The 26,166-nt window shown below is 37.7% G+C and overlaps 1 protein-coding gene across 10 annotated transcripts in view; it reads right to left on the minus strand.

Annotated features, from left to right (window-relative positions):
* LOC127429484 (phosphatidylinositol 4,5-bisphosphate 3-kinase catalytic subunit beta isoform-like) overlaps nt 1-26,166 on the minus strand; it is a 96,644-nt gene that overhangs the window by 49,951 nt on the left and 20,527 nt on the right. For 8 of the 10 annotated variants that reach the window (XR_007895297.1, XR_007895296.1, XM_051678508.1 and 5 more), the window contains 2 exons: nt 2,929-3,112; nt 2,245-2,473 (listed from right to left, as the gene is read on the minus strand). Coding sequence is in view for 8 of the 10 variants with exons in the window: in XM_051678508.1 (XP_051534468.1) it covers nt 2,245-2,473; nt 2,929-3,078 (379 nt within the window). In the remaining 2 variants the exon portion in view is untranslated. Of the gene's footprint in view, nt 1-2,244; nt 2,474-2,928; nt 3,113-19,616; nt 19,874-26,166 lie in introns of those variants that run through there. The other 2 variants (XM_051678504.1, XM_051678505.1) reach the window with 2 other exon arrangements.

The following is a 26,166-nucleotide window of genomic DNA, read 5'->3' on the forward strand; positions in this document are numbered from 1 at the left end:
ATTTTGGTTGAACATTAACCTCCTGAGACCCCAGCGTGACTGCTGTGTGCATTTTCCATTTCCCTTTTTTGTAGCTAGTAGCACCTAACAAACAAGTAAAAAAAAAAAGAAAAAAAAAAAAAGGGTTTTTTAAAATGTTATGTCCACATACTGTATGTGGACAGCGGGACTAAGTTGTGAAATTTTAAGTAATACCAAGCTATAGAATGTTTATTATGTGTCCAGGAGTGTTGGTTATTCATGATTTTGAGATTATACAGACATTACAGCTGATTTTCTATAAAGCTGAATAAATAATTCAGATTAAAAGTAATGTCCAGCATCATCCAATCACTGCCAACCATGTTCAAATAAAATGATACATTATAAATTCTGAATCTATGTACTGATTATCATTGTCCCATATCTGCCAAACATGTTGAGTGGTCCAAACATCATCTGCAGCCTGAAACTGAACTTTTGGTCGAATTTTAAGAGTGAATGCACTTAGCTCCATAGAAAGCTATAGGATGATCCCTTGCTCTCTATTTAGTGAATGACTTTACCTCCAGTGTGCTGTCTGCCTGCACTTGTCTCAGAACAGTTTGAAACTCCATATAAAGCCTCTGAAAGCATTTTCAGCTTTTGCATGAATACATTCATTCTCATTGTGACAATGCAGTTAATATAGGAATGCATTTACTAATGTTAATGAATAGAACTGTATTGTACAGTAATAACAAAATAAAATACAACAAAATTTATATTAAAATGAAGCAAACTGTGTTAATGCTGAAAGTTATTAAAAATAACTAACATATTTTTTCAACTTTTGAGGGAATAATGTTCCAAAATCCACCTATGTGGACTTCATGTTTATCAGCGCGCTGACGCACTGAAAAATGAATTGATTTTTTAAAGCGGCATATCAAACAAAACTAGAGACGCTACCCTTTACAACCAAACAGGTTTCAATCAAAAAACTTAGAGGTTTCATACCAGAGGCACTTTTGTTGGCGGAAATCAATGTCATGCTGTTGTGTCACGTGATGCTGTGCGCCAGAAGTGTAACCCTTAAATGACAGTGTAGAGTGTTGTGAACAGTATTCAGTCAGTTTTAATTAATTTAAATTATGCGTTGCATATAGCGAAGCCAAAATACAATGTCCACACATGTGAACGCGGGGTCACACGAAGTTAAAATGGATCTGGGATTTTATTCATTTAGGACTCTTTGTCTGTGCCCGTCATAGTAAGGAAAGAATAAGACATTTTTTTGACATGATATAAATCAATTTTAAAAACTATCGACCGATTAATCGATTATCTGCCTTTCCACCGCCTAATTATCATTTCGGCAAAATTCACTATCGGTTGACTTCTAATTCATTGAGGTTCAACCACAAACCCTTTTTAGCATTCAGCGGTCAATGCATGAGATTAATATTTAACGATTAACATTTAAAGCCATTTAGGCATTCATCTTATTTGGCATACCTGCTTCATTGTGTTCTTTCCATGTTTTTGAAGCAATTTAAGCAATATAGTATCTGTGTTTTTGGTGCGAGTGTTATGAGCATAGAGTACTGTTGCATAAATCTACCTCTGTTCCGTGTCTTTATATTTATGCACGTGTATTTTACTACATGAATTCCAAACAAACTACCGAATCCAACTGCTCTTCTTAATGCCAGGATAACACAAGTTACAGTGATCTAAAATAATGTACATTAGGTGAAAACAGGTCTAGAATAAATATAAGGTATCAGAACATTACGGAAATAATTTACAAAGAAAACACTGGTTCGCACTCAGTCTTTTTTCAGTGTTTCTTATCCATGACAAGCAAAAGAGCACTTTTAGGAACACCTGTTCCAGAGTCTTAATATGTAATATGTTACATAAAAGAGACCAGGTTTATGTCTGTGCAACAAAGTGTTCATAAACTGAATTTAGTTTGAATATGTGATTTTTTGTGAATGTGTAAACTAAACATCAGTTGCATGTCCAATGCCGGTGTTTCTTGTTCTTTGGCCGGTTGGTTAGCCCTAAACCTGCTACACATTATTTGAATGAGATACGGCCTCACTGCAGTCTGTTATTGCATTATCATCAAAATGTTGGTAAATTTACATGTCAGTCAGATGGTTTCCTCCCATGCAAGTGGGCAGATCTTTGCCAGAATAAGCTGTCTAGTGCACCAGACTTTATGGATATAGTCAAAAGTCAATCCAATACGCATATGTGTGTGAACACATGCATCACCTTTCCCAATAAGTACTCCGATCTTAGAATCCAGCAGGCGTTCTGCACGTCCACAGTTGCGTGTGATCAGTTTGAGGACGGGCAGGAACGGCCGCACGTCGCACAGTCGCCTGGTCTCGTCCTCAAGCTCCTCGTGCACCGCTGCCTGGTTCACACACTCGAACATGTGACCCTCCATCTCCCCCAGGAGTGAGAAGAGAGGGTAAGTCTGCGCCTCCTTCCATAACAGCTGCACACAAATGCAGAAACATCATGTCACTAAAACAAAAGGAGTGGAGACTACACTCAAAAGATACGTGTTAAATATTCACAAAAGCATGTTGTATTTCAAAACTAAATACAAACTATTCAAGTGCCCTTGCATTTTTGGCTTGTAACGGTTAAACTAGATTCTTGTGTTTTCTGAAGAAAAAGTGGTGCACGCCTGTGCACAATTCGGGTGCTCTGGGGGTTGCCTACAATATGTGTTGCTTTTCGGTTGCTAGGACCAAAGCAGCCAATCAGATTAGCGCTTATTAGTTTGAGAAAGGTTTTTCCAGTCTGTGGGCAGTCTAAGGCTAAAATTTTGGCCACCAGATAAAGCAACAAACTCACAAGCAGTTCTTTAAAGCACACGTGTTTTTCACGCCTGTGGTGTTTCTTTTTACTCTGAAAGAGTCTCCGTTTTCACAAACACACACGCACCAGTTTGAGGTGTTGAATGGTGCTCTCTCTAGGAACCTCCATCTGGATGTAGACTCCGGTGGGCAATAGGAAGTCCACCATCACCTGGTCGTCTCCATACAGCCCTGACTCCGCCCACAAGTCCAGCTGATCTGTCTTGGCAGGAGGCATGGCGGAGAATGTGCTGGAGCCAAACCATGGGAACCTTGACACAACCAAAACACAAATATTTAGTTTCAATTATTAAAGTATACAATGTAAAATGTAAAAAAGTAAATGGGGGGTAAATGATAGTAAACAAAAATACAATAATAACACACATTAGTAGATGAAAACTACACTATTCTCTTTTTTGCTTCTGGCCTTATTTCAAATATTTTTAACTATTTACTACTGATTGAGAGGATGTCGCACTAGACTTTTATTTTGACCTCCTCTCCCTTCTAGATGTTCTTTTGGCAAGTTTCCCGGGTATCTGCCTTTTCAGCTTCTTTGTTGTTTTACACTGCTTAAAGGGATAGTTCACCCAAAAATGTATGACTTACTTTCTTCTGCAGAATACAAAAGAAATTATTTAGAAGAATATTTCAGCTCTGTTGGTCCATACAATGCAAGTGAATGGTGACCAAAACTTTGAAGCTCCAAAAATCACACATGTCAACATAAAAGTTATCCATAAGTCTCCAGTGGTTTAATCAATGTCTTCTGAAGCGATATGATAGGTGTGGGTGAAAAGCAGATCACTTTCACATTCTTCTTCTTGTGTTTTGGGTGATTCACATTCTTCATGCATATCGCCCCCTACTGGGCAGAGAGGAGAATTTCTTGCAAAAAGGACTTAAATATTGATCTGTTTCTCACCCACACCTATCACATCACTTCTGAAGACATGGATTAAAACACTGGAGTCGTATGGATTACTTTTATGCTGCCTTTGTGCTTTTTGGAGCGTCAACATTTTGGCCACCATTCACTTGTATTGTATGGACCAAAAGAGCTGAGATATTCAAAGGACAATGCATCTATGTGAACTTCTGCTGTTAATCCAGGATGGACTTCAAAGACATTAGTCATTAATCTTACTGTTCATAAAAATCTTTTTTTAAACACTGGACCTTAACACTTACTTATTTTTAATAATTTAATCCATGACTTGCACTGCACACAAATAACTAATATTGGCATTATATTCATGCTGCTTAGCCAGAGGGGAACTGGCCCCCACAGTGAGTCTGGTTTCTTTCAAGGTTATTTTTCTCCTTTAACCTCTTATGGAGTTTTGTGTTCCTTGCCACAGTCGCCTTCAGCTTGCTCACTGGGGTTATAAATACAATTATTATTTAATAATTTCATTTTTTTACACAATTTACAATCATATTTAATCACACTACACAATGATGACTAAGACTTTTTAGATATTACAGTTTTACTTTTTGTTAATGCATGATTTTCTGTAAAGCTGCTTTGAAACGATGTGTGTTGTGAAAAGCGCTATTATAAATAAAAATGACTTGACTTCTACTAAAAATCTTCATTTGTGTTACACGAATGTAACACGAAATGTATGACATTTGTGTCATACGAAATCGAATAATGAATGGGTGTTATGTCATTTCGAACAAAATTTGATAAAAAATTTTTTGAGTTCATTTAGGCGGTTCGTAACAGCTCACCAGTTCAAACTTTCAGTAAAACTTAGTACTGGCTACTAAACACCTTCTTACTGCTATTGGTCCACGTCATAAGAAGGTGTGACCTGGAGCTCCACCTACTTTGAGGCCGACAGCTGATTCCCGTTCAGTCAGATCAGTCAACATGAACGCACCAACGTGCAGCGCTATTAGTGAGCAGGTGCAAATTTACCTACATCTGTACGATCATTCACTGAGACATTCTCCAAGAACATGTCATGCGATTATTTTGTTTAATTAGTCTACAAAATGAATAAAATCTGCTCAAATACTCTCAAGTGACCTTTCACTTTGTTGTTTGATATGCCGCTTCACTCATTTGCCGTCTGCAGCCCAAAGTAAGATATGCCTATAATCATTCTTTTGTATGTATTCTACCCATTTACACTCTTTTATACATGCATCTTTGCAGTAGTTTCAGTGTCATCATAAATCACAATAACAGAGTGTAATCAGCGCATATTATGGCCGCGTATAGTGTGTTAGCGCATTAGCACAAAAAATTCAGAATGTAAACAAGTTATACATTAGCAAATGAGGTGCTTATTAGCAAATTATACATTATCTACTGCATATCAAATCAAACCTTTATTGTCACTCAATCATATACACAAGTGCAACAGTGGGTGAAAGTCTTGGGTGCGGCAACATAGCAGTCATGACAATTACAATAAACATCTTATTTACACATAACAGAGTATACACATCTGTTACACAAAACACAATTGCACCTAATAATATACAATATACAGTATACACAAAATAAGAAGACCGGAGAAGACTCCACCAGTGCTCCATTGATGGTGCTGGGACTGTGTTCTCTTTCTCTTCTCCTGAAGTCCACCACAAGCTCCTTGTAATGACATTGAGGGAGAGGTTGTGCTCCTGACACAACCAAAGCTATGTGTTGCCACACAGTCATGCGGGGCTCCAGTGTTGAGGGTCAGTGATGAGGAGATGTTGCTGCCCATTCTAACCACCTGCCGTCTGCTTGACAGGAAGTCCAAGATCCAGCTGCACAGTGAGCTGTTTAAGACTAGAGCCCGGAGTTTCTTGGAGGGCACTATGGTGTTGAATGCTGAGCAGTAGTCTACAAACAGTATTCTCACATACAGTATGTGTTCCTTTTTTCCAGGTGGGAGAGAGCAGTGTGTATTGTAGATGCAATGGCATCATCAGTGGAGCGGTTGTTGCGGTAAGCAAACTGCAGTGAGTCCAGTGATGGAGGCAGCACAGAGCACACAGATCTCTGATTAGTCTCTCAAAGCATATGCTGATGATGGGGGTCAGAGCAACAGGACGCCAGTCATTTAAGCAAGTGATTTTGGATTGCTTTGGTACAGGCACAATGGTGGATGTTTTAAAGCATGTGGGGACCACAGACAAGGAGAGGGAAAGGTTGAAAATGTCCGTAAAATCACCAGCCAGTTGGTTCGCGCACGCTCCGATGACGTGGCCCAGAATACCATCCGAACCCGTGGCTTTACGGATATTCACCCGTCGGAAGGATCAGGTTAAATCTGCTACAGAGATGGAGTGTGAACTAACCTCTGTAGTTTTGGCCACGAGAGCTCTCTCCGCGAGGGCGGTGTTATTTCCCTCAAAACGAGCATAAAAAGTATTAAGCTCATCCAGGAGAGAGGCAGCGGTGTTCACGGCGGAGTTTTTATTTATTAAGTCCGTGATGATATTAATTCCCTGCCACTTGCTTCTAGAGTCGGTGGTGTTGAACTGTCCTTCAATTTTGTCCCTGTACTGGTGTTTGGCTGCTCTGATAGTTTTGCGGAGGGCATAACTGGCTTGTTTATGCTCCTCCGCATTCCCGGAATTAAAAGCGGAGGACCGCGCATTAAGTGACACATGAACAACGCTATTAATCCATGGTTTCTGGTTAGTCTCATATAAAGTATATATTACTTTAAATAATCACTGATTAATGAATACAGCTTCTTTTACAGACCTCTGGGAGTCCTACTCAGAATGAGGCATGAAGTCACTGATAACACGTTTTAATGTGATATTAGCTGATTTTTGGCATATAGTCTTGAGCGTCCTCATATTTAAATGCCCCTCTAAATGCCTCCCCCCAGCAGCGTGACCAGTGTTTAATGGTATACCGTTGCACAGCTGTTTTGAACTTCTTTTTGACTATAAGCGAAGAACAAAGAAGAACTTCGCTACGAGTGTGCCGGGGCCTTTACTTTCCTTTCAGCTCCCACCCCTTCTGCTGGAGTTGATTCTTGCACCAATTCAGCTCTTAATGGAGAAAAAGGACATTGTATGGTTTTGAACCAGTCAGTTTAGTTATATGATGCACTTGGGGTCTTTGTTATGCATTCAAGTGAGTCTCTATATACTGCCATATACTGAATTCAACCAACAGGGCATTCATTTAATTATTCCCTTTCGTTTTCCTTAAAAAGGGTGAAATTTTGAAATTCTATTCCTGTAAGTTAAAAAAAAAAAAATTAAAAAAAAAAAAATCTACAGCTAAAGTTTCCCCAACAGAGGGCACTCTTTGTGTGTCCATTTAATGTATACATTCCCTTCCCCACACATTCACTTGGTGTGGCTATTTTGAGAGCCGGTATTTCCCAGGAAGAGTGCAACAATGAGTCATTGAACCTCCTGACGCTTACTATATCTCTCCGCTCTCATCTCACAAACTTGAATTCTCATACGGATGACATCATCCAAGAGGGACCAGACAGGTGCAAAGACTCAAGTCACACAATGTCAACCTTTCAGACACTCAGAAATAGACGAAAATTTGGGAAGTGTGGTTAGCAAGTTCCCTTCCACACTTTCTCACACAACTGGCCGAAATTAGACAAAGAAATATACCCACATTATGGGACAGAGGATGTGGTTTTTAATTTTGTGAACACAAATTAGCACACACAAACACACTATTGTTTAATAAGAGACACACAACCCCGCATCAACAGGAAAGAGTTAGATGTTTTGTCAATGTAGCTTTAAGTGCACTTTCTGTGCTTTCAGAGATTCTAATGACCCTGTGCTGTGAAGTGCTTCTAGAAACCCATCCTCCACCACAGCTCAATACCACTGACGGTTTAAACCTCTGACCTCTCTCTGCTGATGGCAACTTAGAACTTTTACCCTCCACGGTGGTCCTATCTGGGAAGCCACAGTGTTACCGCCTTTTGGAAAACAACCAATGAATGGCTTACATGCAGGTGACTTTCCTTTAGCATTGCCTTTAGGACTTTATGAACTACTGCTGTGAGGAACGGCCAGCGAGTTATCAGAAAGTGATCAAGAAAGTGATCAAGTAGGAGACCTTGATAGCACACGTACACCACCCAGACATCTATTTAATATGTTTCTGGATGATGTGGTTGTTTGCTCATCTGCAATAAGACGTTTCTTCTCGGATGTCAATAAGACATTCAGCAGATGTTTTTGAGATGTTTATGATTTAGAATGTTTGCAAATCTGATTGTTTTAAGATGTTTATCAGATGTTAATTAGATTGCGATGATTTGATGTACTGTTAAAAATGCACACACAGAATGCACTTCAGAACTGTTGTTTGTATACTGTGTAGCTCTGCTCAACAATGCAACGCATCAACATATCAACAACGATCTTACACTTTCTCCGTATCTGTATTGCACATGTGCATTGCATTGTATCAGAACATTCCATAGGCTACTCTGATTAAGATGATACAGTATCCTGCAATAAACTCAAACTGGCCTTCAAATATGACCTGAATGCTGTTCGCTCCTTTAAGGACACGATTTGGCGCAAGTTAGAAAAGCGCTTTCAGCTGGAGTCCGATGACCTGATGGAATACATCCCGAATGTCAACTTTGTGTGCTGGGACAACTGACTTGGATGCTGATCGCTCCTTCAAGAATACGATTTGGCGACAGCTTAGAAAAGCGATTCCAGTTGGAGTCCACTGACATGCCTGAATGCATTGCCACTGTCATCAGCACGCTAGATCCCGTGTCTGCTGAAACCATCTGAAAAAAAAGTGGCTGCAAGAGGACGGGGAACCGCCTGCTGCTGTAGTCTAGGCTAAGATAAATATGTTCAGACACTTATGTTTACTTTTAGCTACGTTTCAGCTTGATGTATTCCAACCTACTGTGGCACACTTCTAATTAAAAGGTGCTTATGAGGAGATAACGTTATGTTTACTGTTTATTTCATCTGATCCATTCACATACAAACAATGCACAGGTCAGGTGTGCAGTGTAGAAGTCGACTGATATATCGGTTTTGCACTGATAACACATTTCTGGAACTATCAGTTTTTGGCAAAAATCCACACTGATAGTTTTTCCCCATTGCATCCGGTGCTGAATCAGCTGGGAATGGTCCGCTGTCGTTATACAGTATGAAAGTAGCCTCTAGAGGCAAAATAAAAACTATCACTTCACTGATGCCTTGTGGTGTTTGTTTTGACACGTGAGACTACACTCTGCATGGAGAGGAACACTTCAGATGCAGATTTAAAACATCAACAATGAAAAAGGTATGTATATAGTACACTACATTACATGTTGTCATATCATTATAAAGTAATTAATTTGTTGACTAGATGATGCATTAGTAGAGAACAGCAGTATGTTTGCTGACAAGACTGAGAGGACGCTAACATTAAAGCTAACCTCAAGCGGTTAGAACAATGTGACAAAATACATGCAAGTCCTACCCAAATGTTTAAATGTCACGATTGTTTCCATCTATTACTATCTATTTGCATTAGTTTATATCCAGCTGGCCGTGTTTATGCATTTGTTAGCCAGATAAGTTGCATAATTAAAGCTAGTGACGTGAGAAAGCAAATTAATATCTGCATGCAGCCGAGAAAAACGTATTAACAAATCAGAAATACATCTGATTTCAATTCAACTTTTTTACCCTCACTACAATACAATGACTTCAGATCGATCACATTCTTGTGCTAAAAAAGGCTAGACACAGTGCAACAAATACAGTTTAACAGAAAGCAGGTGTCTCAAGACAGTGCTCCTGCACGAGATGCTGAATAAAAAAAAGGAAACAAAGACGCTCGTCTTGCTTGCGTATACATAGAACAACAAACGTATGGTTGCAAAAGCGTTCGGTGTGAACAGCCCCTTACAGTTGGTGGAGGTCTTTGGCCATTGTGTCTTGCTCTCTTATAAGTGTTTCTCAGATTAAACAATGAGTTGTTTAAATGCTTTGTCAGGAAAGATGTGTCTCGAGATTCTCGTGTTCGGTTCCAGTCTGTTGTGTTCCGTCTGTTTGAACACCCCCTGGCCTGGGCTCATAATCTGAGCCGCTTCACCACCGAGTTCAGCCGAATACCACTGCTATCTGTGAATATTGCTATTCTAAATACAACTACACTAAATAAAAAAGGATGTGGTTTTTTGCTGTTATTGTGAAGTTTGAGTCTGGAGAAGTAGGTATCAGTGCAAGTATAATTTTTTTAAATTACAATCCCACGAAGCATTGTGAATGACATAATTGCAAAGCAATGGAACAAGATAAATACTATTGATTTAAAGCTGTTGATTTTTTTTAATGAAGTTGAAATAGCATTGACTGATGGCTTCAACAGTAGCATATACCAGCGATTAACAACCTCAGATCTCATGGTAGAAAACCACACAATTGCGTGGGGCCCCGTTCCTACCCCGGTAGGAAAGCTCCATTGAAACTGCTTGAGGGGTGACATGTTGTTCTGGGTGCATGTGCAAATACGCTGTTGTAAGCTCTCTCAGAGCAGTTCATGTTAGAAGCCGCCGGGATCGTGTCAATTTTTGAAGTAGGACTTTGGGTTCGGGTTTGTAATTTATGAAAAAATATAAAGGCCTTCCGAACTTGTTTCGCCCACGTGCTCTCACTCACAGATATGCTTGAATGGATGAGTTAGGGGCCGTTCACACTGAACCTGAATGTTTTGCTCCGTTTTTTCATTGTTTTCCTATATAAATGCGCTGGACGAATGTCCTTGACTGCTGCACCACGTCTCACTATTTCTTCAGTGTCTCAAACAGGACCGGCACATTTTTAGACACTGTGTCATGTTAAAAAGGACTTCAGGTCTCAAAAACGCATGTCGAGACACCTGCATTCTGTTTCATTCGTTGCACTGCATCTAGATTGTTTTTTAAGAGCAGGTGTCACAAAAATGTAACGTTCTGAACAAGTTCAGGTTGCAAAGAGGTGACTGTTACAATGTTTAACATTATTCCAGGTTGTTCTGCACCAAGCAAGTTTCAGCGCTTGATATAAGGCAATCTTTTTGTTTAGTTTTTTCCTTCTGCTCTTGTGTGCTGAGGAGCCGCCGTGCCTAGTATGTTTACTGTTACAGTTACGAATGTTGCTAAAGATGCTTACATAAAATACAGCCTTTTGCAACATGGTGTACAATACACTGCAGCCTCCAGGTGAAAGTAAATAAGACAGAAATGACAAAATGGACAGCAATTAATAATTGTTGGGTTATAATAATAAAAGTTTTGCACACCCTGTTTATAAAAAAAAAAGAAGAAAAAAAACAGGTAAATATTGCTTCTTTTAATCACTGTATTGTGGAAAAACTGGAAAACATGTATTAATTATCTTTAACTAGATTTTTATTTCATTAAACATTTTCAATGTACTTGGCTATAATGGCTGATAGGATGAATTTAAAATTAGTATTTAAAATCAATTGTGTAATTTTTTAAGCAAATATTTTCTAAATGGGCCCCCGGGTTGGTCTGTTGCTTGGGGCCTCAGAAATCGTAAACCCGCCCCTGGGTCTCTGGTCAAAACCTTCTCTCTTTATTTGACCTTTTTCATGCTGAAATGTTTTCTGATTATCTTTCTAGATTGCTGTCATTTATAAAATGTAAACTTGATTGGCTACAGCGGTTTAGTGCTGGAGAGTTACATTTTGAACCACAGGTGAGTGGGCGGAGCCTCGCAGCTGTTCAAATGCATTAGAACAGATGAGCATTTACACTCCGAGCCCAACGTGCTCACATGCATTTTTGACCACATTTGACCACCTCTGAATGTGGTTGATCTAGACAAATCTCAAAACGTTTTGTACCCCATTTATATCCGTCTTTAGCATTTTCCAGTTTCAAATGGATCACCCAAAATGCATCTTAATAGCAGGTAGGGATGCAACTAACGTTTATTTTGATAAACGATTAATCTAACGATTATTAGAATGATTATACGACTATTCGGCAATTATTACAACGATTAATCATTAGCTCTTAACTGATTTTTCAGCTTGTGCCCTGACTTAAAATGTTATATTAAACGTGTTTACAATAAAGAGGACAAAATCATCTTTTAAAAAATACCTCTAAATTCCAGCCAGGTCTGCTAAGCAACCAAATTGTCCCGGTTGCTAGGGAGAGTAGAGTCACATGGGGTAACCTCCTCGTGGTCGCTATAATGTGGTTCTCGCTCTCGGTGGGGTGCGTGGTGAGTTGTGCGTGGATGCCACGGAGAATAGCGTGAAGCCTCCACATGTGCTACGTCTCTGCGGTAACACGCTCAACAAGCCACGCGATAAGGCCGTCTCAGACGTGGAGGCAACTGAGATTCGTCCTCCACCACCCGGATTGAGGTGAGTCACTACACCACCACGAGGACTTAGAGCGCATTGGGTACTGGGCATTCCAAATTGGGGAGAAAAAAAAACAATCTCTAAATGACATTCACTGAATTAAAAGGGAAAAATACTTTTTATTAAGTTTAATTCAGTAATGAAATTCACTGCAAAAAATCCTATTGTTATCAAGTGTTTTTGTCTTTTTTTCCATTTAAAATGTTCTAAAAATACATTTACTTGAGAAGCAACATATAAGATATTTAGACTTGCTTTAAGAGAATGTATCTTAAATATTAGTGCATTTTGTACATAAGTGTATTTTTCATACTTCTGTGAGTGCAGTAAAGACAAAATATACTTATATTCAAGATTTATTCTCTAAAAGCAAGTCTAAATAGCTTGTATGCAGCTTCTCAGGTCAATGCATCTTTTTTAAAGGATTTTTAGATCCAGAATTTTCTTCTGCAGTATAGCTGCTAAAGTAAATGTACGTTGTTTTAAAGGAGTTTTAGATATTTATATTGGAAAACAAGCCAAAACAAAAAACAAAATCAAACACATATTTTGTTGCAGTGTATAATGGGGTGAAGACTACCCTCTCTCACCTTTCTGTTCACTTCAATCCATCTTTAACTCCCAAAAAAACAAACTCTCTCTTATTAATAAAGCTGCGTATTACCAATTCTCTTCATGATAAGAAATGCACAGAGACATATATTATGATTCAATAAATTGCGAGTCATCACGTTATAATCTAGCTGCATTAAGCATGTGCACTCAAGGGATGAGCATCCCCGTGCCAGAGTGTGCATCAGCCGGGTGCAGTTTCAATCTCTCCCGCTTAGATCGGGACATGCACGCAACTCATAGAAGAGGTGCTGACCGCACAGAGAAATGACAGTTTCGGAGTTTGTAGTTATTTACATGATCTGCTCCCGTATTATTTAAACTTTAATAAAGCTATAACGCGTTAAATCTAACTACATTAAAGATGTAACGTCAGGGTATTTCCTTTAAAGACGCTCGACACTAGGCCCGGCTCCACAGGGGGGCCTGGGTGGGCCTGGCCCACTCAAGCATGAACTTGGCCCACCTTGAGAACTACACCTACACCCACCCCTCCAACTGTTCTGCCCAACCAGCAGGTCCAATGGCCCACCTTACATCTCAGAGCTGGAGCCAGGCCTGCTCGACATGCCAGTTTTGCTTCAGCGTAGTGGCAGCTCCAGCTCCACTTATTCCACAACGAGAGTGCTTCAGTATTTACTTATTTTGTATTTTTGCATTAGAATTCCCTCATACTTTGCGGTCTACATCACCTCAACCTGTTTGGAAAGTTTAGAGTGCATCTGGACTGTGATCTCCTCTGTCAGGCGCGAGCTGCAGTGCTGCTCTTGCACATCATCATTAGAGTTTCATATGATCTCATGTTACATTAAATGAGATCAAACAGCTATTCAACAATGAAAATATTTGTCGATTTTTTTTTATTGTGGACATTGTCGATAATGTCGACTAATCGTTTCAGCCCTTATAGCAGGTGTAAACGGGGCTGTGTAAACAAGGTTTAATTGCATGTTTTATGCAGCAGACATAGAACAAAACAAAAATGTTAACGAAAACAAAATCATAAAAACAAAATTAAAACATTTTCGTTAACTGAAATAAAAAAAAAACTAAAAATATTTGGGAAAACAAACTAAACTAAATACAGTTTTATGACTCTAAAACAAACTCAAATAAAATAAAAATGACCAAAAACTTAATGTAGTTTTTCATATACAGTATATTATAAAATGTAATACTTTTACAACCTTCAATAAACATGAAAATAACACAAAAAATTAATGCTGTTTAACATTTTATATACATTTCATTCACTTTAATAATATCAATAATCAATTTAACTTTGGCAACCCTAAAATACTAAAACTAAATTTAAATGTACTAAAAACTAAAACTAGTAATTATACAGTAAAAATTTAATTGAAAAGGACAAATTAAAAATAAATAATAAATACCAAAAATGATCAAACCTGCTATGCAGTGTAAAAACAGCTATAGGCAATAAGCAGGCCCAGACGGAATGGGCAGACTCTTCCTGCATTTGCTGCACTGATTTTGGGCAACATTTTTGGAATTCTGCGGAATATTTTTTAAACATGTACACGTGTTACACAGAGCTGAGAGTACTCTATTCATGTTGGTAGCTGAAATCCTGATCAAATTAGCCAAAATATGCAATAAAGAAACTGCGGGGGATGTGCAAAATTTATGAATGATTGCCGTTCAAATTCTGCTGAAATCTGGGCCTGGCTATAAGCTACAGGAAAGTTGAACATTAACGGCATGAGGCACAGAGTTGACTGTGTTTGCACACTGCATCAAAATCCTCACGCCTCCGTATCCTAAAATACTGATGAATGCGCACATTAAGCGGATCAGAGCTATAAATACCTAAGACCAAATGTGGGGCAAACACGCTCAAATGGCCCTGACTCGACATCCCTGCACGCCGCTGAATCCAGACAGAGAGTTTACTGATAGTGATGCTGGATCTATGGTCACAGCTCTGCTCATTAATCTTATTTAGATGGACTGAAAAGCCCATAATCCCATATCCTCTGACTTCTTTACTGAATAAACATCACATGACTTTTCTATTTGAAGATTCACCATTCAGACTAGTTTTAACTTGGCAGATCTGAAGTGTGATGTCATATTATCAGAAATACTTGGTCAAGCCTGTCAAAACATTCTCACATGCCTCGTCTGTTCTATTCAGGCTTTTTTCATCTTATGCCTCTAGGGAATCATTTTTGTGGACACAATTTTTTTCTACACAGCTTTAAATTTGTCTCTACATCTACTTTTCCATAATAGATTTAGCCCTGATCAGTATGTGGGCACTCAAGCCACACATACAAAAAATATAAAAAAATGCATGAATGTAATTGCATTCGATAACAAAATATCAAACCAAGTGTAATCTTCAAACAAAAGATGCTGGACCTTTTCACAGAGCTAACTTCATTTATGCAATTACTTTTGACCTTCCATACACTGTGTCCATTCCTATAGACAGGGTCGCGGATAAGGGGGAACAACTGGACCTTTTGTCCCGGGCCCGGCCTTGACGGGGGTTGTGGGGGGATGGGGGTCCCCACAGAAAGGCTGTTCCATATTGTATAGCACATCTAAGCGCATTCAGTGGGAGACGTGGATATAAACACGGAGACAGTGTGCAATAGCGAAAGCAGCAGGGCAGCGCACGTTGATGGAAGAACTGTCCGTCAGCAGACCCCCGTCAGACAACTAACTGGAGGGGGGCCCACTAAATATATTTGTACCGGGCCCAAGAATTTCTAACTGCAGCCCTGCCAATAGACACTGTTCAATTTTATGATAAATTATTTAAGTCTCTTTTTTTTTTCTAAAGTTTAAAAGCATGCAATTTCAGTTTTTTGCCCTCTATTTTCAAGCAAAAAGTCTTATTTTATTCCACTGTATGGCAGCAAGTACTAGAAAAAAGCATTTTCCTCTATCACCTTCCATCACATTATACTGATCTGAAATGTAGGTGGTGCTCTAATGCATTTTAGCCCTCACCCATAGACAACAAGTATTTGTTTTTAAGTGCTTTGAGCTTCCACACTGTTTTGTTGAATATCTTGTCTTCTGAGTTGTCTAGACGCCCAATCTATGTGTCATTGGAAAGCAAAGAATCCCAGCTTTACACTGATGTGTAACATTTCATCTTCTATAGATAGGAACCTATTTTGCTGATGATATGATCTCATACTTTTTCTACCAGACTTCATATTTTGTTCTACATGTTTTGACACAACATTGGATTATTCAACCAAGCAAGCTAACAAACATGTAAACTCATTTTAAAGCCAACAACCAAAGGTAAGATTTGATATACATTTGAGACAATTTGGGGCTATATGAGACTTTTATATTAATTTAAAATTTCCCTGCGGGTTTAAGAGGTTAATAATAATCCATAATTTCCCCCTTTTTTATTTTATTAATTATCATTTATGTTTTGATTTATCATTCATATTTGTATGTCCTTGGAACAAAAATCGGGTCTGAAAAGGTTTAGCAACTGGTGTCAAGAACATTTTTTAGAGGAAGTATAAAATTAGTTTCCTTTTAAGATGACCTAGGTGTTCGAGCAGAGTAACCACACAGGTGTAATTCATCACATATTAACTGCGTTCCACTAGTATCAGACAAACCAGAACATGTCCACATAATTATCGAAGTATTTTAAAGCAAACAATTAGCACAATTGTATTTACTTTAAGTATATTTAAGCAATAAGGTTCTTAATGTTGTGCTGTATTTGCAATGCAGAAAATTTTCATTTCCTGAAAAATCACCCAAGCTGTGCCTTTGACGTCACATCCCTTTTGATTTCAGTACTGTTAGGGTTAGGGTTGTGTTTAAGGTTTAGTGTAGAGTTACAAGTATATTATTGCATTTATAACTCAAAAGTTTTGACCACCTGTCGCCTATTTTTTGTGAGATTAAGAATTTTGGAAGTGCCTGGGTAAAGATGGGAAGTCAAGGAGGAAGAAGTCAGAAAAAAAAAAAAAAGTTCCACTTTTTACAACATAGATGATTATCGATTGCTAATTAAGCTCACTACAAGGCGTATGTAATGGATAAAGTAAAATGTGTCATATTATTAAGCAAACCCAAGGGTGATCAGGGCCCCGATGCAAAGAGTGTACTTTATCACTCTTATTGCACAGATACTTACCAAATCAATCAATAAATAAATGACATTAACACAGATATGTAAAAATTGGCTGCATGGGACAATAGTTTAGTGGTCATTATAATAAAATATTTGACAACACAATTTCACGACTGGCCAATGTTATGATTGACCAATGTTCATTTCCTTGTTACGTTGTTTTGGAGCTGGTTTTAATCAGGATCATCTGCTTTAAGTAACGATATGCCATTTCCCATATTCTGTTTATGTTTCAAAAATGTTGGCAAACATTTTCTCTTATTACTTCAGGTTAACCAACGGGATCTCATGAGAATTCGTATTCGCATGAGAAACCAAAAAATCCTTATACGTTTGCATAAACACTGAAACGTACAATACTGACGTATTAACAGCATCTAAATGTCATAATTTTACATATTAACACCTATAGAAACCTACAAATGTTTACGTGTACTGTTTGAATTGATTAATATTGAATTCATAGAATTAATCAATTAAATACATTTCATTTATAATCAGTGAGATTAGTTAAATGCCATCATATAACACAGTTGACATTATAATATGACATTTGAATGGTTTCATTCAGTTCTGTGTGATTTCTGCTGCCCTATACAATGTTTTAAAAGGATTATTTCGCTTTAACCAAGACTAAACTTTAAAATGTTAAAATGAATAAAAACTCTGTAATCGTTTAATCATTTATTAAGCATTTCATTTTATTTTAGTTTGCCATGGGACACAAAAGGAGTTTTCAGAATATGGCAAAAAACAAAATAAACCACAAAAAGCACCATAAAACAATAATAAAATTAATCCATAAATTTGTTAGCTATAATCCAAATCTTCAGACTGCTTTCTGTGAAGAACAGACCCAAATTCAAGCCTTTTATTCAACGATCTCCGTCTCCATCTGCGCCCGCTGTAACCGTCAACATGCGTTGGTTTCATTTTCAAAAATTGCCTCCTCAAGCATTACGACCAGCGGATTTACAGCAGTGTCTCGTGACCGTTTGTGACATGCCATATTCTGCGACGTAAATGTTTGAATGAGATATGACAGCACCGATTTACAGCGATTAATCATTTAAATTTCACTCTCTTCCTCACACAATGCAGCGCATCACCCTTTGGACTACTTTTGTACTGAATTTTGCCATTTTTTCTGAATACATTTTTTGTGATTACATTTATCTGACTGTTACATGTTTTATATGCTTAATAAATGATTTTGGTTAGATTTGGGAGTATAAATCAATATATTGTATCAAAAATTACTGCTACTGTACATTAATCTACTTGTTACATGTTTTTATATTGTTGAAATGTGGTTATGTTTAGATGTTGGGGTAGGATTAAGGGATCTAAAATATCTATAAAACAGTAAAAATTTACAAATACGATCGATTCGTGTATTCAAATATATTTGTAATGGATTTGTCAATATTTAACGTTTCTAAAGCTTTAAATACGTAAAAGTTTTATGTTTTAGATGCTTCAAAACGTCCATATTGTTCGTTTTAGTGTCTATCCAAATGTACAAACGTACGTTTAAATGTTACAAATATTAACGCACAAATAACTACGTATATAAATGAGATCTGGGTTAACAACAGTATGTCGTTGCTCAGCTGTTTCGAACTTTTCTTGGCTCTGAGCAAAGAAGCACTTCACCATGAGTGTGCCGGGGACTTTATACTGTATGAACTTCAAATTATAATATTTTGGGCCTTTATCACTGTGGCAGGGTGAAGGGCGGGGCAAGGCCGTGATGCTGCACACCCAGCCACTAATCAGGCTGATCAAGCCCGAGAGGGATAAAGGCGACCGGAGGCAGCAGTTCGAGAGAGAGAGAACTACAGGCAGTTGCCCTGTATGTGTTTGTGTTTGTCTTTTTAAGTTAACCATTAAGTATTATTTATATTGTTAAGCCGGTTCTTGCCTCCTCCTTTCCCAACTTTTATCCTTTGTTACAATAACATTTAAAGCCTATTCCAAAAGTTACAGAATTCAGCGCCTTCACTAAGGACCAAAAAAGACCACTACATTTGTGACCTCAACACCTGTGACCCCCACCCCCCAAAAATATGCCTTGAATTCACTTTAAGTATGTTTGGATAAAAGTTTAAGTTCATAAGAGTTTATGCTTTATGACAACATCAAACCATTACTAAATTTCCCACACTTTGTAGTGCAAACAAATGACTCCCATCTGGCATCTTAACCTTAGGTTTGCAAATGAATGTTATCTTTATAAAAAAAATTTAGTTTTAGTAGTTCCTGACAGTAATTCAATACAGTTAGAACTGTCAGGCATGTTTCATTTGTTGCTCTGTTGTAACTGACTGTGTTATTTCAACATGTCAAGAGTCGGAAATCCAGCAGAACATTTGTCACACTTCCTCTTTACATTTCAGAGGCAGTGTGATGCTCTGGCAACACAAAACCTGTCCTGTTGTGAAAGTGAATTGCTTATCACAGAGAGATAGATTGTGTCTTGCATTAGTGTCTTTTCCATGGCGGTACTGTGTACAAAAAATCTTGGTGGTGGGTACACATACAGTTTACAAACACAAAGCGCTTTCGATAGAGGTCGATGGGTTTGACAGAAGTCACAGAAAACAAGTCATTTTGTATTATGTTCACACATTTACAATAGAAAATACATGAACTGTACACTTACTCTCTCGCTGTCTCATAGGCAAACACGGGAAGACCACATGCAAATTGCCTTATCCGATTCTTCGAAGCAGGAACTCTTCATGGTACTATTCTGACATATCACGCTGCCATGCCTCTGTCTTACTCACTGCTGTTCTTTACATCTCTTTAGTAAACTCTCCGTACACATCTCTCCTTCTTTCAATCGACCAGAGCAAAAGAAAGAGCCAGAGTCATTTTACTCTATTGACATGTCGAGAGAGCACAAGCAAAACAACTCATCCGCAGACAACACACACACACACACACACACACACACACACACACACACACATAATTCTGCAAGCACTGTTGCCAGGGACAACAGACTCATGGATTAAACAAGGGGATGTCTGTCACCATAGGAACTATTTCTCTTCTTGCATAATAATGTAACCATCATATGCAATTATGAACTATATATTATTACGAAATTATATACAAATTATATTAGGACTTATATAAAGCAAACATCTTTATAATCATGCTATATTAAAACATTTTATTATTTAAACTTACATAACCAGAAAAAATGAACATCTATCCTGAGCTCAGCACATGTTAAAGGTGCAATATGTAACATTTTTCATGTAATATTCACCCTTTTTGTTGCCAATGTGTGAACGGCTTGTAACGCAACTTAAAAAATGAGCCCTTCTCGGACTTGCCTATTAAAGCCTGTAGACTGATTTTCATGCGAAGGGAGTGGGTCGGTTTTGCCGGGAAAATCCAAAGGATGTGACGATTGTGCGCGCTCCCGAGAGCCTTGCCTCAGTGCTTCCGCTATTCAACAGCGACAACAAACTGCAACACAAGTTAACGTTATCTTAGAGATGGAATCCAGCAAACGTCCAGCTCCCAACACAACACCGACTCCTACATAAACTCTGAGTAAGCCAAAAAAAATCAAAAACATTTATCTACTGAATCCCATCTGGCTAAGTGGGAACGTGATCGTAGTCGAGCGAAAACTAGAGTGAACATCGGCAGGGAATTTGATTCCTGGAGGGACATTCGTTCAGTTTTGGGTATCAAAACCAATCCTGAATTGGCGTTCTTCTTATTGGACAGGTAAGCTTACATAACTGCAAAGCATGTCAAATGTAGTGCCATAAAGATTGATCTGTGTAATTTTAGCTAAACTACAATAACACATGAAATTAATGCTAGACAATGTTCAAGATAATGCAAAAAGCTCCATTCATTAGTGTAAGGTAATTTGGTTATACAGAAAATATCTACAATCTATTACTATAAAACAATAGTGCATCAATATATCAAAATGACAGTTGTGATGGAATCACATCAATACTGAATTGTATCAACATATTTATAATGTACAGTCTATTTTAAAAACAGCTACTGTCATCATCCACCAAATTTAGCTAACAGCTATTGATAAAGCTGGCTAGCTAGCTAACGCCAACATTGACTGCATTTATATGATAGCCTATGTATCATGCAAAGAAAAGTGATTACTTCAAACTACAGTCTCACATAGTCAGACCTATATCCACACTTTGTTTTAGCCTTGTTCCAGCACTGGAGAATCAAATATAATATACAGTCTCAAAGTTTGTAGTAAAACAATCATAACTGTGTAATTTTAATTATGCTACCTCATCTGTCAGCATGATGCTGGTGGATCACGTTCAGTTTCTTTGTATGTTATGTCATTGTTTTGGCTGATGCTCGCTCGCATCCCTATGGAGTGCATGCACGAGCGCGAGCACGAGCAACAGGTAGCTGGCTGCAGTTCACTTAACAGCCACAGGTGTCGTTAATAACAAGGGTTTCTGAATCTTACATACAGCACCTTTAACCTGAAGATCATACAGTGAATCAGACTGTTGAAGGAATAAGAGGTTTAAATGTAAAGGTGGCATGTGTAATTTTTTGTGATGTTCACACCACAGCAGAATGTGGCCCAAATCTGATGTTTTTCACTCACATGTGATGTGGCAGATGTTAACTGGATGACAGTGTGAACAGCATATGAAGTGCATTGAATCTGACATTTTCAAATCTGATTTGGGCCACTTTCATATGGGGAAATTAATGGGATATGCATCAGACGTTTTCCAATGTGCCTTCAGAGTGAACAGTCAGTTCAGAATGTGATTTTTACATCAGTGGAACTCAACAATCGTAATTTGCACACTTGATTTACCGTGTATACTGTATATGCTTGCTATGGTTTAAACAATTTTTTCAAGTTAACACATTCAGTTCTTTTCTACAGAAAGAATAAATATATATATACTGGCAGCCAAAAGTTTGTAATAATGTACAGATTTTGCTCTTATTGAAAGAAATTGGTACTTTTATTCACCAAAGTTGCATTCAACTTATCACCATGTATATTCAGGACATTAATATCATGAAAAATTACTATTACAATTTGAAAAGAAATGTTCTGAACTTCTTAAACTTCTTCAAAGAGTTCTCATCATAAAATCCTCCATGTGCAGCAATGACAGCTTTGCAGATCCTTGGAATTCAAGCTGTCAGTTTGTCCAGATACTCAGGTGACATTTCACCCCACACTTCCTGTAGCACTTGCCATAGATGTGGCTGTCTTGTCGGACACTTCTCACACACCTTACAGTCTAGCTGATCCCACAAAAGCTCAATGGGGTTAAGATCCATAACACTCTTTTCCAATTATCTGTTGTCCAATGTCTGTGTTTCTTTGCCCACTCTAACCTTTTCTTTTTGTTTTTCTGTTTCAAAAGTGGCTTTTTCTTTGCAATTCTTCCTATAAGGCCTGCACCCCTGAGTCTTCTCTTTACTGTTGGACATGAAACTGGTGTTGAGCGGGTAGAATTCAATGAAGCTGTCAGCTGAGGACATGTGAGGTGTCTATTTCTCAAACTATTTCTCAAACTAGTACTTATCCTCTTGTTTAGTTGTACATCTGGCCTTCCACATCTCTTTCTGTCCTTGTTAGAACCAGTTGTCCTTTGTCTTTGAAGACTGTAGTGTACACCTTTGTATGAAATCTTCAGTTTTTTTGGTAATTTCAAGCATTGTATAGCCTTCATTCCTCAAAACAATGATTGACTGACAAGTTTCTAGAGAAAGCGGTTTCTTTTTTGACCTAATATTGACCTTAAGACATGCCAGTCTATTGCATACTGTGGCAACTCAAAAACAAACACAAAGACAATGTTAAGCTTCATTTAATGAACCAAATAGCTTTCAACTGTATTTGATATAATGGCAAGTGATTTTCTAGTACCAAATTAGAAATTTAGCATGATTACTCAAGGATAAGGTGTTGGAGTGATGGCTGCTGTCTAGATTTGATCAAAAATGACTTTTTTCAAATAGTGATGGTGCTGTTTTTTACATCAGTAATGTCCTGACTATACTTTGTGATCAGTTGAATGTCACTTTGGTGAATAAAAGTACCAATTTCCTTCCGAAACAGCAAAATCTGTACATTATTCCAAACTTTTGGCCGCCAGTATGTGTATACACACACACACACACACCCACACACACACACCCACCCAGGTGGTCAAAAGTTAGGAATAATGTACAGATTTTGCTGTTTCAGAAGGAAATGTATATTATATATATATATATATATATATATATATATATATACATATACATACACACACACACCTGTAAAACTGTTTTTCATGCTGCCGGCAAATTTTAAGGTATCGCTCGTTAGTAATATTATATTCTTGAGCTTCGATGGTAATTACATTTCACCATACAAAGTCAGCAAAAAGACTTGATTGAAAAATAGCCGACATTATCAATCAAGGCGGATTTCCTCCATCACTTGCTGATATATTATTAGATACATAGGCACTAAGGGCCCTATTTTACGAGTGCTAAGCGCAGCGCTATGCGATACGTCATTCGTGCAAAGTCAGTGGGCATGACCATGAAGTTTTGGTATTTTCGTGCAAGCATGCACTAAGTCTAGGTGCAAGTGGGTTTGCTAAATTGCGCGCCTAATTTTCCCTGTCATGCACCAACAATATAAACAAAGACAGCACATTTATAATAAGTTGGTTGTGTAAATGGACTGTATGCAATGAATTGAAAGAATTTATAATTGCATTCTTTTGTGCATTAACTGCGTCGTTGTTGAATGTCAGGCATATTTCTGACAGTGACAATCTCCTTTTATAAGCATAGAAAATGTGATTCTTGTCAGGATTTGGATGTACGTTCCATTAAATTTTAGAGAATGAAAGTATTATTAATCACTTTCATTTACTGACACACAAATCATGGCTAGTATTAACAGTGATTGTATCGGAATTTGCTTCACTTCTACCGGTCGATTTTGATGTTGAAAAATTAAATTCATTAAACATGTATTAAACATACAATACACCCACAGTTTGTGCGCATACAACCACAGTAACGCAAACACTTCCACACCCACTTGCGTTCTGAACTTGCACAAAAATAAGCTTGCGCTTAGAATTAGCACTCTCATGAAAACAGATAAGTCGTAGCACACAGTCCTTGCGCCTCAAAACGTTGTGCCAGGTTTGACATCAATAGCCCTATTCGGGTGGGATTACTTTTCTGGACATTTGTCTATTAAGTAATTATTACCGCGGACATCTGTAATGTTTACTGTCGATTCGCGATAAGCGATGTCTGCAGAAATCGCAGAGATGGGTGTGTCTATGGCATTTACACGGCTGTCACATGTAACTGACCCATCAGAAAATGTATACTGTGCTTATTAATTATGCATGAAATATTGAACATGATCATATGTGGTCTCTGGGATTATTAGAAAAAATTGATCAGAATATCTGGCAAAATGCAACAGAAGGGGTGATTAGTGAGCCTGTAATCCCATATCACACTCTTGAATTAAAAATATGGACAATCCCTTCACATTTTATTTGTCCCACCGGAAAATATGTTCTGAAATGCAGAGCTCAACACAATTTCCCCCATTCACTCTGCTCAAATCACAAAATTACGTGCTTGTGTACCTTTCTAATTTTCCTTACCAAAAGAAAACATGCTTGCTTCTTTCTCTTGTACATGGGTAGTCTAAATAAAACTCGACAGCATAAAATGCTTGAGAAAAACATGCATCTGTCCATAAGAAACCGGCAACGTTATCTCAAGTTGTGAAGCATGTCTTACATTTTCTGGCATCTTCTGGCCAACATCTTTCAGACACATGAAGAACATGAGAAACAGTGATTTTTAAAGAGCTCACAGGTAGGGCTGAAATGATTAGTCGACATTATCGACAACGTCCACAATAAAAAATTGTTGAAAACATTTCCGTTGTCGAATAGTCCATTGATCTCATTTAACATGAGATCATATGAAACTCTAATGATGATGTGCAAGAGCAGCACTGCAGCTCGTGCCTGACAGAGGAGATCACAGTCCAGATGCACTCTAAACTTTCCAAACAGGTTGAGGTGATGTAGACCGCAAAGTATGAGGGAATTCTAATGCAAAAATACAAAATAAGTAAATACAGAAGCACTCTCGTTGTGGAATAAGTGGAGCCGGAGCTCTTTAAAGGAAACACAGTATGAAAAAATACACTTATGAACAAAATACACTAATATTTAAGATACATTCTCTTAAAGCAAGTCTAAATATCTTATATGTTGCTTCTCAAGTAAATGTATCTTGTTTTAAGGTTTTTTTAGACAATTTTAAATGAAAAACAAGACAAAAACACTTGATAATAGAGTTTTTTTGCAGTGAATTTCTTTACTGAATTAAACTTAATAAAAAGTTTTTTATTTCCTTTAATTCAGTGAATGTCATTTAGAGGTATTTTTAAAAGATGATGTTGTCATCTTTATTATTAGTAAGCACGTTTAATACAACCTTTTAAGTCAGGGCACAAGCTGAATAATCGGTTAAGAGCCAATGATTAATCGTTGTAATAATCACAGAATAGTCGAATAATCGTTCTAATAATCGTTAGATTTATCGATCATCAAAATAATCGTTAGTTGCAGCCCTACTCACAAGCTAAAAAATGCAGATTCACTGGCTTTTTACCAGCAAGTCATTTCGCTGGGGATTAGTGTAACCAGGGGTTATTTTTACAGGCCGCATTTTGGTGGGGAAAAGGCGCTGCAATTTTTCCCGGCATGGGAACGTGCAGCCCATAAAAAGTCTGATAAGCAGGGGACTAAAATCATATTACCACACATCCCCATATAAAACATACATGTCCGAATAGGGCTAAAGAAAACAAAATAGCATAAGTTCTCATGTCTGTCAAAACCAGGTATGCTAGTTCAAATTTGCAAGACAGAGGATAAGATTTGAGATCTGCATTGGAAAGAATGATTTTCAGTGAATAACAAGTTCAATTTCAGCCTGTTCCTCACACAAATACAGTTGTGGCCAAAAATATTGGCACCATTGGTAAATATGAGCAAAGAAGGCTGTGAAAAATAATCTGCATCGTTTATCCTTTTGATCTTTCATAAAAAATAAATAAATAAATGTAAAAATTAAAAATCACAAAAATCTAACCTTTAACTGAAGTAAAACAATTGAAA

The sequence above is a fragment of the Myxocyprinus asiaticus genome, chromosome 39 (assembly GCF_019703515.2).
Source record: "Myxocyprinus asiaticus isolate MX2 ecotype Aquarium Trade chromosome 39, UBuf_Myxa_2, whole genome shotgun sequence".
NCBI classification, from domain to species: domain Eukaryota; kingdom Metazoa; phylum Chordata; class Actinopteri; order Cypriniformes; family Catostomidae; genus Myxocyprinus; species Myxocyprinus asiaticus.